This window comes from Leucoraja erinacea, chromosome 38 (genome assembly GCF_028641065.1).
Source record: "Leucoraja erinacea ecotype New England chromosome 38, Leri_hhj_1, whole genome shotgun sequence".
Lineage (NCBI taxonomy): Eukaryota > Metazoa > Chordata > Chondrichthyes > Rajiformes > Rajidae > Leucoraja > Leucoraja erinaceus.
Genome location: NC_073414.1, coordinates 7593070 through 7606334, shown reverse-complemented (window position 1 = coordinate 7606334; position 13265 = coordinate 7593070). Strand labels below are relative to the sequence as shown.

The 13265-nt window shown below is 47.1% G+C and overlaps 1 protein-coding gene across 2 annotated transcripts in view; it reads left to right on the top strand.

Moving 5' to 3' along the window:
- Nucleotides 1–11592, top strand: part of zgc:154093 (uncharacterized protein LOC777623 homolog) — a 33768-nt gene extending 22176 nt beyond the window's left edge. Inside the window, exons 1-2 of one of the 2 annotated variants that reach the window (XM_055663778.1) lie at nucleotides 7747–7842; nucleotides 10393–11592. In XM_055663778.1, the coding sequence (XP_055519753.1) occupies nucleotides 10605–11330 (726 nt within the window). In that variant the 5' untranslated portion in view covers nucleotides 7747–7842; nucleotides 10393–10604 and the 3' untranslated portion in view covers nucleotides 11331–11592. Of the gene's footprint in view, nucleotides 1–7746; nucleotides 7843–10392 lie in introns of those variants that run through there. The other variant, XM_055663777.1, reaches the window with a different exon arrangement.
- Nucleotides 11593–13265: the final 1673 nt, after the last annotated feature.

Genomic DNA, 13265 nt, shown 5'->3' with positions numbered 1-13265 from the left:
ATGATGCAGAAAATGCTTTCTGTAGCACAGTTTACAACTTCAGGATATCTCAAAAACCCAAAACAGCCTATGTCTTCTGAAGGAAGGGTTTCGGCCCGAAACGTTGTCTATTTCCTTCGCTCCATAGATGCTGCCTCACCTGCTGAGTTTCTCCAGTATTTTTGTCTACCTTCTATTTTTCCAGTTGTTTAAGAAAGAACTGCAGATGCTGGAAAAATCGAAGGTAGACAAAAATGCTGGAGAAACTCAGCGGGTGAGGCAGCATCTATGATGCTGCCTCACCCGCTGAGTTTCTCCAGCATTTTTGTCTACCTTTGATTTTTCCAGTATCTGCAGTTCTTTCTTATGATGCTGCCTCACCCACTGAGTTTCTCCAGCATTTTTTATCTACCTATAAAATACAGTCGATCTATAGTTGCAATGTACCAGGCAGTCTGTATAAACCATCCTCCCAACAACTAGCCATGAATTAGATGACTGCGGGATAGATATGGGTCATTCCGCCAGGCCCTGCTCTTCTACAGAGAAGTGGCCACAGGATCTTTTCACATTCGCACAAGAAAGTAGCTTAGCATTTCTAACAGCTCCTCTGACAGCAACGCTCCTCCTCGGTGTCAGGTGGTCAGTTATTTGGTGTGGAACTTTAAATGACTGCCTTTCGATTCCGAGATCTGCTTGACAACGTTTACCTTAGTGGTCTTTGAAAGATGCCTTGACTCTATGTAGCTTAGACCTTTAAAGATAATTAATATTTTATTCTTCCTTCAAACATGCATACAATAACCTGGACAAATAATAAATGCTGCATAATAATAATAATAATAATAATAATAATAATAATAATAACAACAACAACAACAATAATAATATCTTTTATTGTCATTGCACATAGGTGCAACGAGATTTGATATGCAGCTGTTATGGGTACTTATGGATAAGTTATGGGTAGATACAGGCATTAGCAGATTTGTCTTTTTTCCATTTCCAAAAGCTCTCTGTTTTCTAGACCTACTCCTTCAACGTGATGTCTGACCAAACCTTGGGCAGCACGGTGGCGCAGCGGTAAAATTGGTACCTCACAGCGCCAGAGACCCGGGTTCGATCCCGACTACGGGTGCTGTCTCTACGGAGGTTGTACGTTCTCCCCGTGACCTGCGTCTGTTTTCTCCGGGATCTCCGGTTTCCTCCCGCACTCCAAAGGCGTACAGGCGTGTACGTTAATTGGCTTGGTATAAATGCAAATTGTCCTTAGTGTGTGTAGAATAGTATTAGTGTGCGGGGATCGCTGGTCGGCACACACTCGGTGGGCCAAAGGGCCTGTTTCCGTGCTGTATCTCTAATCTAAACTAAACTAAACTAAAATTTGTGTAGGAAGGAACTACAGTTGCTGGAAGTGACGGACTGGCCAGGGTGTCAGCTTGCCCGATGGCAAGTGGGTCCCTGATGAAGTGGGCCCCCTATATCAAGTGGGCCCCTGATGAAGTGGGCCCCCTTTGTCTCCTGGCAACCAATATTTTTAGACCCAGTCCGCTACTGGATGCTGGTTTAACCCGAAGATAGATACAAAAAGCTGGAGAAACTCAGCAGGTCCAAAGCATCTCTGGAGAAAAGGAATAGGTGACGTTTTGGTCTGAGACCCTTCATCAGACTGAATCCTTCAGCCACCTATTCCTTTACTCCAGAGATGCTGTCTGACCCACTGCGTTACTCCAGCTTTTTGTGTTCAACTAAACTTTACATTTGCCTCCAAACGGTGGGATGTGGAAAGAATATGAATGTGTCAATATAATGCTTTGAGTTGTCTGTACCAGAGGCCTATTGTTCTTAAGTTCTAGTGCTGGGTCTTGACCTGAAACACTAACCCTCCCTCTGCCTGAACAGATGCTGCTTGACCTGCTGAGTTCCTCCAGCAGTTTGTTTTTTTGCTCCATAGCACAACTTGTGCAGTCCCTGGTGTCTTTCCTTTTTTACACAGAAACATATCGACACCAGTATATGCTGCGATGTTTAATGAACACCCACCCAATATTACACAAGCCACATATTTACAAGTGAATATGATGTGAATTCAAAATACACATTGGAACATTTCTGCAAATTTATTGTGTGTGTGTGTGTGTGTATCTCTCTCTCATAACATTTGACCCGAGCATTGTTGGGAATGGACTGTGTGTGGTCCCCTGACTCTATAGTGACGTTTTAACATTGACAAATGCCTGGAGACACAAGAGATTGCAGGTGCTGGAATCTTGAGGGGAAAAAACTAACAGTGGAAGAACTCAGAAGGGTCAGGCATCTGGAAACAGGCTCTTCAGCCCACCGAGTCCACTCCAGCCAGCCATCACCCGTACACTAGTTCCACCCTGCACACTAGGGACGATTTACAGAAGCCAAGTAACCCACAAACCTGCACGTCTTTGGAGTGTGAGACGAATGTTCAGCCATGATCATATTGAATGGCGGTGCAGGCTCGAAGGGCCGAATGGCCTACTCCTGCACCTTGTTTCTATGTTTCTATGAATCCGGAGCACCCGGGGAAAACCCACGCGGTCACGGGGAGAACGTGCAAACTCCACATAGTCAGAATCCGTAGCCAGGATCAATCCCGGGTCTCTGGCACTGTGAGGCAGCAACTCTACCGCTGTGCCACTGTACTGCCCTAATCTGTGGAGGGAAAGGACAGATGACATCCTTCCGTCTGAAGCCAACTCATTATGTTAAAGAGGACATGACTTCAGAATTAAGGGACAGAAGTTTAGCGGTAAATAGGTTGAATGAATGAATGAATTAATCTCTTTATTGCTGTTATTACAGAGAAAGGTTGAATAAGTTAGGTCTTTATTCTCTGGAGCGCAGAAGGTTAAGGGGGACTTGATAGAGGTCTTTAAAATGATGAGGCCCTTCGGCCCACCACGGTACCGCGCCGACCAGCGGATAGACAGAGTTGACGTGGATATAAAGCTTTTCCCTTTGAGAATAGGGTGAAATTTTAGCTTTTAGATTAGAGATTCGGCAAACAAGGCCCTTCGACCCACCGGACTTCAGAATTAAGGGACAGAAGTTTTACACCAACATGAGGGGGAACTTCGTTACTCAGAGAGTGGTAGCGGTGTGGAAGGAGCTTCCAGTGGAAGTGGGGGAGGCAGGTTCATTGGTATCATTTAAAAATAAATTGGATAGGCATATGGATGAGAAGGGAATGGAGGGTTATGGTATGAGTGCAGGCAGGTGGGACTAAGGGGAAAAAAAATGTGTTCGGCACGGACTTGTAGGGCCGAGATGGCCTGTTTCCGTGCTGTAATTGTTATATGGTTATATGGTTATGTTGTCTGTCCACCTTCCTCCACAGATGCTGCCTGACCCTTTGAGTCCCGCCAGCAGTTTGTTCACTGACAAAATGTCTTCAATTATATAAAGGTCTGGTTGCGTTGCTTTTATTTTACTATTCATATGTCTGGCATTCTGTCAGTGAAATTTTAGCTTTTAGTTTTAGAGATTCGGCACGGAAACAGGCCCTTCGGCCCACCGGGTCCGCGCCGACCAGCGATCCCCGCACACTAACACTATCCTACACACACTAGGGACAATTTTTACATTTACCGAGCCAATTAACCTACAAACCTGCACGTCTTTGGAGTGTGGGAGGAAACGTAAGATCTCGGTGAAAACCCACGCAGGTCACGGGGAGAAGGTACAAATTCCGTAGACAGCACCCGTAGTCAGGATCGAACCCGGGTCTCCGGCGCTGTGAGGCAGCAACTCTACCGCTGCGCCACCGTGCCCGCCCTGTGGTAATTCAACTCTTTTCTTTTTTCCTTATTTGCAAACTCTCTGTTAAATTTAGGCAAAAGCAACATTTTTTCACGAATGATGACAGAAGAGAATATATTCAGGGTTAAAATTGGCAATATGAAGAATGGGAGTTCCGTAAAACCTTCTCTCACTGATTTCCTCCCCTCCAGTTCTCCACCCCACCCACTACTTTCAATCCGAAGAAGGGTCCTGATCTGAAACATCACCTACCCTTTTTTCTCCAGAGATGCTGAGTGAGTTACTCCAGCACTTTGCGCCTATATTTGCTATAAGCTAGCATCTGCAGTTCTTTGTTTCTACAATGTAACCTTTTGTGCTGAATTCTCGCCAAACCTTCAATGCGTGACCTGGTTTTAAATGTAAACTAAGCAAGGTATGGGAAATGGTCCAGACTTTTCAAGGGTTGATTTTAAGCAATTTTCATTTACCCAAAATGGGTTCCAAGGAGGCATTTATAAATCCCACCATTCATATTTCTGGACAAAATCAATGTGGGAGGAAGTTCTGTGTAGCTTTGTCACAATAAACCCTGAGGGAGGAGGTCAAGGTGGTTGCTTGAATAAATCAGCATTTCATCCCTCTGTTGAACCACTCTTTTCCTGAGGAAGTTGAGAAAAACAGTTGATACTTTGTGAACATTGTGAATTCAACATGTGATTGCTGCCTTAGAATCAAGAACCTTGTGCCCTAGAGAGTTGTCCCCTAGAGATACCAAGTCCAGGGCCGTCAGTCTGGTGTCCTCTTAATCATAGCGTCAACATAATCAATAACCCATTTGTATCTCACTCATTCCTCTTCTCCCTCTCTCCCCCGGGGGCAGAGAAGATACCAGAGCTTGAAACCAGCACCACCAGATTTCCAGAACAGCTTCTTTCCCATTGAAAGACTCTTGAAATGATCTCTCTTGTGCTACGAGTGATTTCTGATCTTCCAATCTACCTCGCTTGTGCACCTTGCACTTTTTTAAATCTGCAATGTCTCTGCAGCTGTCCATGTGGCAATAATAAACCAATACCTATCCAATGTCAAATAATGAAGAAAAGCGAACAAAATGTTATTTTGAAGGTAGATACAAACTGCTGGAGTAACTCAGCGGGACAGGCAGCATCTCGGGAGAGAAGGAGGACTGTCTGTTCTTTGTGCCTTCCACCACAGCGAAGAAGTGCTGTGGTGGATGTTTGTGTTCAATTTTATTATGTATTGTGTGTTCTTTTTTGGTGGTACTGCTGCTGGCAAATTCATTTCACTGCATTTTAATGTGTATGGGATGAATAAAACTGATTGATTGATTGATTGGTTGACATTTTGGATCGAGACCCTTCTTCAGTCTGAGATCGAGACCCTTCTTCTCTCCAGAGATGCTGCCTGTCCCGCTGAGTTACTCCAGCAGTTTGTGCCTACATTCGACTTAAACCAGCATCTGCAGTTCTTTCCAACACAAAATGTTATTTTGTATTGCTATGGGAGTTGAATGCATAAATACAGAGATTATGTTTCACCCATTTCAGGCATAGGTGAGGCCCTGTTTAATTTCATGATGCCACATGGAAACAGGCCCTTGGCAGCAGCTCTGTCAACTGCGCCACTGTGCCATCCTCTCACTTAAGTTGTTGTCTAGTTTAAAGTATTGGTGTTAGTTAAAACAATAGACAATAAACAATAGGTGCAGGAGTAGGCCATTCGGCCCTTCGAGCCGTCACCCGCCATTCAATGTGATCATGGCTGATCGTCCCCAATCAGTACCCCGTTCTTGCCTTCTCCCCATATCCCTTGACTCCGCTATCTGTAAGAGCCCTATCCAGCTCTCTCTTGAAAGCATCCAGAGAACCTGCCTCCACCGCCCACTGAGGCAGAGAATTCCACAGACTCACAACACTCTGTCTTCCGTCTCCGCACCAAAGATCCCGTAGCGGAGCAAAGATACTAGAGTGGAAACGGAAGCCGGTTACGGAAACATCCTCGTAAAAATCAAACATCTTTGGTAAAAATCTTCTCCTCATTTTCAGAATTATAATTTATTAACACAAACTGTTCCCCCGCAACGTTGATTACACTGCGGGTCGGGTCGGGTTACTGAAATGGATGAAAAAAAGGCCCACGTTCGGCTCCGTTGCATACTACACGTCAGCCCATTGCATTTAGCAGGAGTGGTCTATCTTGCTCCACTATAGATCTTTGGTTTCCACTCGTGGGAGAGTCTAGAACTAGAGGTCATAGCCCCAGAATTAAAGGACGTTCCTTTAGGAAGGAGATGAGGAGGAATGAATCGGATGCATAGGACAATTAAATAGTTTTTACTCTGGACTTGAGTAATGGAAGTAGAGTTTTAAAATATTTTGAATATTGAGGCAGAGGTAGTTTTGATTCTATAACGGTTACTTTAGGTTGCCAGGAATTCAGAGTTGAGGTGAAAATCAGCAGTGATCTGTTTTAAGAGGCGGAGCAGACAAGGCCTGAGTGACTTAGTTGTCTTCCTAACTAATTTGTTCATCTGTAGTGCCATAGAACGTTGTCCTTAAAGTATTATGGGATTAACTTCGGTAACATTGACCACGTGAAACGTTTCTGTTTTTCCCTCTCCCATGACTCAGTCTGAAGAAGGGTCTTGACCCAAAATGTCACCCATTGCTTCTGTGCAGAAATGTTGCCTGTGCTGCTGAGTGACACCAGCATTTTGCCTCAGTCTTTGGCCTATCATGTATATTCTGATTGTACAATACAAAGCACATAGCAAACACGTTTAGTTAAGAGATACAGCGCCGAAACAGGCCCTTCGGCCCACCAAATCCGTGCCGTACCAGGGACAATTTACAATTTTTCACCAAAGCCAATTAACCTACAACCCTGAAGAAGGGTTTCGGCCCGAAATGTTGCCTATTTCCTTCGCTCCATAGATGCTGCTGCACCCGCTGAGTTACTCCAGCTTTTTTGTGTACCTCCTAACCTACAACCCTGTTTAAGAAGGAACTACAGATGCTGGAAAATCGAAGGTAGACAGAAACGCTGGAGAAACACAGCGGGTGAGGCAGCATCTATGGAGCAAAGGAAATAGGCAACATTTAGGGCCATCAGTCTGAAGAAGGGTTTCGGCCCGAAACGTTGCCTATTTTGTTCGCTCCATAGATGCTGCCTCACCCGCTGAGTTTCCCCAGCATTTTTGTCTAACCTACAACCCTGTATGTCTTTGGAATGTGGGAGGAAACTGGAGCACCCTAAACGGCCACAGGGAGAATGTATAAACTCCTTACAGAGGGTGCCCGTAGTCAGGATGGAATCTGGGTCTCCGGCGTTGTGAAGCAGCAAAGAGAAGGGTAACGGGGAAACTGGAGGCGAGAGAAAGCCAGGGCCAAAGATCCTATAGCAAAGGATCTTTGGCCAGGGCTGGCAACAGATACCACAGGAAGGGTGTAGTCCATTACGGCCCATTGTAGGGTGGAGAAGAGGTGATAACGACAAGCAAACAGTGGAACTAATAGAATAGAATAGAATAGTTTCTTTATTGTTATTGTAACATGGGCCATGTACAACGAAATTTAAAATGTCAGCCAGTCAGTGCAGCATTCAAACATTTCTAAAGCTAACGAAACATCCACGGTAAAATAATAAAGATAAGCAAATAAATAAAAAACACAGACAAAGCACGCATACACACCCAACCCTCCATCCTTCTGTCGATTTCACCGTTACCACAGTCCCTTAGTCTGTATCGCCCCTGCGTTCCTTGGCGGCCACACTTAGTGCTTTTATAGCAGTGGGGTAAAAACTGTTTTTTAGTCTATATAAGAGGGAGGGAATGTAAGAGGGAGGGAATAAGAGGGAGGGAATGCCAGAGTTTATTTGAAATGAGAGAAACCAGTGTTCATACCGCTGGGTTGTAAACTGCCCAAGCAAGATATGAGGTGCTAATCCTCCAATTTGTGTGTGGCCTCACTCTGACAGTCCCAGGACAGAAAGGTCGGTGTGGGAATGGGAAGCGGAGTTCAAATGTTTGGCAAGCGGGAGATGGCGTAGGCCAAGGGCGGATCCAGGGTAAGTGTACAGTGATATATGGATTGATGCAACTGCACTGTGGGCGGGAGCTTCAAGGTTGTTTTAGAACGATGCAGCAAGTATTTTTCGGAGATTGAACTTCTTTGCTTAAAGTGTGTTGGTGCTTTAGTATAGTTGCACTGTGGTCACTTGAACAGGAGCAGGAGGGACAAAAGACAAAGGGCTACCTTGCAAAGAAAGCAGAAAGACCAAGAGCAGAGGCTCCAACTAGGGAGGGCCTTTACCCCAGTAATCGTACAGGCGCCCAGCGTCTACCTCAACCTGTTCAAGGAGCACCTCATCCAAAGGCCACATTGCCTAATCTCCTAATCTGAGGAAAGACATTTCTTGCCAAAGAGGGAATACAGAGACTGATTCCTGGGATGTCAGGACTTTCATATGAAGAAAGACTGGATAGACTCGGCTTGTACACGCTAGAATTTAGAAGATTGAGGGGGGATCTTATAGAAACGTACAAAATTCTTAAGGGGTTGGACAGGCTAGATGCAGGAAGGATTGTTCCAGATGTTGGGGAAGTCCAGAACAAAGGATCACAGTTTAAGGATAAGAGGGAAGTCTTTTAGGACCGAGATGAGAAAATCATTTTTTGCACAGAGAGTGGTGAATCTGTGGAATTCTCTGGCACAGAAGGTAGTTGACGCCACACAGTTCGTTGGCTATATTTAAGAGGGAGTTAGATGTGGCCCTTGTGGCTAAAGGGATCAGGGGGGTATGGAGAGAAGGCAGGGATGGGATACTGATTTGGATGATCAGCAATGATCATATTGAATGGCAGTGCAGGCTCGAAGGGCCGAATGGCCTACTCCTGCACCTATTGTCTATGTTTCTATGTTTCTATTGGTCAAAGGTAGTGGATACTGCATTTGCATAATGTTGTGTTGTAGTTGCATAGGTAGTGATAATGCATTTCGTTGTCTCTGTACTGTACACTGACAATGACAATTAAAATTGAATCTGAATCTGAATCTGAATTGGATAGAGCACCAGTTGGTTGATCATATGATCTGTGCAAGACTGGAGGGTAGAGGATGGGTTATGCTGCTTCCAGAGACAAGAAGGGACTCTGTACATTGGGACAGAGCCGGCTGCACCTTTTGAGAAGGCTCCGCTCCTTCAAAGTCTGCAGTAAGACCCTGCAGATATAATACACTGGTGGTATCCAGTGCTATCTTATTCGGTGTTTGGTGCTGGGGCAGCAGGGCGAAGGCTGCGGGCACCAATATGATTAACAAACTCATCAAGAAGGCCGGCTCCGTCCTGGGGGTGGAGTTGGAGTTGGAGTTGGATTCACGGGAGGTTGGTCTTAGAGGGGAGGATGCTCCTCAAACGGCGGAGCATCCTGGACAATACAGCTCACACCCCCTCCATGACACACTGGTCAACCTGAGGAGCACCTTCAGCAACAGACTGGTTCCACCAAGATGCTGCACAGAACGCCACAGGAGATCCTTCTTCCCTGTGGCTATCAAACTGTACAACTCCCCCCCCTTCTGTCGTGGGGTAGACTGAGACTGACTCCCCACCCCCACAATCTTTGCACATCCCCAATCCTTCCCACTCGTCACTTTAATTCCATGTATTTTGCGTTTATGACCTAAGATCTCCGCTATAGGATCTTTGTTTGTGACTGTTGGCAGATCAATTTCTCCCCTGGGATGAATAAAGTTATATTGTATTGTATCGCAGACTTTAAAGAGAACATTTTCTAGACTGGTACCTGGACCATGGGGCATAAATTCAATCATTTATCTGTCCTCGACCCATGATGACTCAATGGGCCTCCTAGTGTACACTGACCAGACCAGGGAGAGAGGGAGCGAGGGAGAGACGGAGAGAGGGAGAGAGGGAGAGAGGGAGTGATGCCCACAAAACCCAAGACCAAGAGCAAGCTCTTCCAAAGCTCTTCCGAAGGACCCGGATCTCTTTCCCTCTCTCCATCTCTCCCTCACTCCTTCTCTCCCTTCCCTTCTCCCTCCCCCTCCCTTCTCCATCCGCCTCTCCCTCTCTCCCTTCTGCTCTCCCTCCCGCTCTCCATCCCTGCCCCTCTCCCTCGCTCCCCTCCCTTCCCTCTCTCCCTCCTCCATTCCCTCCCCCTTTCCCTTCCTCCTCTCTCCCTCCCTCTCTGCCTCTCTCCCTCCCCTTCCCTTCCCTCTCTCCCTCCCCCACTGCCCCTCTCCCTCCCTTCCCCCTCCCTTTCCCTCCCTCCTCTCTCCCTCCTCCCCTCTCCCTCTCTCCTTCCCTCTCTCCCTCTCTCTCTCTCCCCCCTCTCTATCTCTCTCTCCTCTCCCTTCCCCTCTCTCCCTCTCCCTCCTCTCCCCCTCCTCTCCCCCTCCCCTCCCCCCCCCCCTCTCCCCCCCCCTCCCCCCCCCCCCCCCTCTCTCCCTCCCTCTCTCTCAAAACTCAAGTAAAACAAGAAGATGATTTGAACTCCTAATGCCATTGACTATTGAAGGGTTGAAGCATGCCCGCCTAACTGTGTGCGTGAGATTACTTTAACACTGAAATCCTGCCTTGCTTGTGTGTTTCCAGGCTGTGAAGCATACGAGGTGACACATCGTACAGTGTTGGCGTCTGCCGTTCACACCAGGCATAACCGGGGCCGGCGGAGGTGCTTTTAAAGTCAGAACCATCTCCAAGTAGTGCTGAAGGCTTTTAATCAACCAGGACCTGACGCTGAAGAGACACCAGGAACTCGTCCCTGTTTTTTTTAGATTCCTCTGTGGTGGACCAGTTGGTGCAACATGCCTGCAAAGACCCCCATGTATCTAAAGACATCGACGCCCAAGCGGGGCAAGAAGCAGAGACTACGAGATGTTCTGTCGGGGGACATGATCAGCCCTCCCCTGGGTGACTTCCGGCACAGTGCCCACATTGGCAGGGCTGGCGAGGGCGATATGTTTGGGGACATCTCCTTCCTGCAGGGCAAGTACGACCTCCTCCCGAGCCTCAACGGGCGGCCCGCCTCGAAGAGCGCCGAGAAGGGCTACGGCTACGAGCGGCCCTTCAACAACGGGGCAGGCGGGCACCCCACCCTGCTGAAGAACGCCATCTCCCTTCCTGTATTCGGCGAGTCACAAGACCAAGAGCAAGCTCCCCCAAAGCCCCCCCGGCTGCACCTGGAAGAGGGCCCCGGCCAGAGGTCCATGTCAGTCAGCTGCACTGCAGAATGCTTCCAAAACCACCAAGAAAGGCCCACCATGGTGATGCTCGACAAGAAGGTCGGCTCGTCCGTTTCCCTCTCCGCAGCGTCGCACACCTCCTCGGAAATCTCAGTCATTGGCATCGGCCAGCTGGACGGGAAGAGAGCCATGATCTTCAACAGCGAGATGTCCCTGAACAATGTCAGCCCCTTCCCTTCTAATTCCTACATGAGCGGTTCGGAATCCTCCCTTGGCTTGGACTTGGACTTGGGGCCTTCAATACTGGATGACGTTCTCCGAATTATGGATGGGTACAAGCTCCACTGAAGGAGAAGAAAAGAAAGCTGACGTGACTTTGTTCAGTGAATCAGTGGTGAACGAAAAGAAGATGAGAAAACAAATCTGGCAAACAGAATCCTAGTATTTACTAGCGATGGACCGAGGAACTCCTTCTTGCAAGTTCGATCGGAGAACAAACTTGGATACTTCCAGCTTTTATGTACTCATGAATTTTATTATTCGAAGCTGTGGAACTCCATCCATGTTGGAGTAAAGAGTCTTGCAAAGTTAAATGAAGAAATATATAACGTTTTGTCGCTTTTCATTCACTGAACTGCTTTCAAAGGATGATACAAGGATTAGGCGGAACTAGTAATGCTTAACCCCGCTGAATTCCTGAACTTAGATGGTAGAAAGCATGCACGATTGGATACTAAAGTAGAGTTGAAGATGTTTGAGAAGGAACTGCAGATGCAGGAAAATCGAAGGTACACAAAAATGCTGGAGAAACTCAGCAGGTGCAGCAGCATCTATGGAGCGAAGGAAATAGGCAACGTTTTGGGACGAAACCCGTAAGGGTTTCGGCCCGAAACGTTGCCTATTTCCTATTTCCTTCCTAGCTCCTGTTGCCCCACAGCCATCAGGCCATTAAACACGGCTTCAAACAAACTCTGAAAGAAGGATTTCGTCCCGAAACGTCGCCTATTTCCTTCGCTCCATAGATGCTGCTGCACCCGCTGAGTTTCTCTAGCATTTTTGTGTACCTTAGAATTAAATATGCATGAAGTTGTGGCTGGAATTATTAATGAACCATTAATCATTTGCATTATAACCCTGCTAAACATCAGTGGTGATTTGATAATCTTAGAACATCTTACATTTTAAATCAGCCATGCTGGTTTTCAGCTGAGCAATTCTCCCTATTTGTCGCCTTCTGCAGACCAACTAATCCTCCCAGACTCCGTGTAGGAAGGAACTGCAGATGCAGATGGTTTGCACTGAAACATAGAAACATAGACAATAGGTGCAGGAGTAGGCCATTCGGCCCTTCGAGCCTGCACCGCCATTCAATATGATCATGGCTGATCATCCAACCCAGCATCCCATCCCTGCCTTCTCTCCATACCCCCTGATCCCTTTAGCCACAAGGGCCACATCTAACTCACTCTTAAATATAGCCAATGAACTGGCCTCAAACCTTCTGTGGCAGAGAATTCCCCAGATTCACCACTCTCTGTATGAAAAATGTTTTTCTCATCTCGGTCCTAAAAGATTTCCCCCTTAACCTTAAACTGTGACCCCTTGTTCTGGACTTCCCCAACATCGGGAACAATCTTCCTGCATCTCGCCTGTCCAACCCCTTAAGAATTTTGCAGCCGGGTAGGCAGCATCTCTAGTGAGAAGGATTGTGTTCAGGCCGAGACCCTTCTTCCGAAGAGGTCCGAAGAAGGGCCTCGACCCAAAACGCCACCCATTCCTTCCACCCAGAACAAACCTATAACTGTCCTATCCATAACTGTCTTTTAGACACTGCAACTATACCTGCCTCCACCACTTCTCCTGACATTCCCGCCTGTCCCGCTGAGTTACTCCATCATTTTGTGTCTCCCAGACTCTGCGGCAGCCTCCAGAACCAGAATCCTGCAATATCATGGCTCCCATCCGTTTTAATCCCCTTCTGCACCTGCGTTTGTTGACTCCACCTATAGTGGGTGTGCCTTCAACTATTGTGGACCCAGTTCAGAATAACCTCTTCCCCCCCCCACCATTAAAATTTACCCTACTGAGCATTTGGCCGCCTGACCTAACATCAACTTGCAAAGTCGGGGTCAACTTTTGTTTTGGACTTTAGAGATACAGCACTGAAACAGGTCCTTTGGCCCACGCCGACCAGCCGTCACTCCCTACACCAACCTACCAAACAATACGGACAATTTTATGACTTCCTGAAGCCAATTGGCCTACAAACCTGTATGTCTTTGA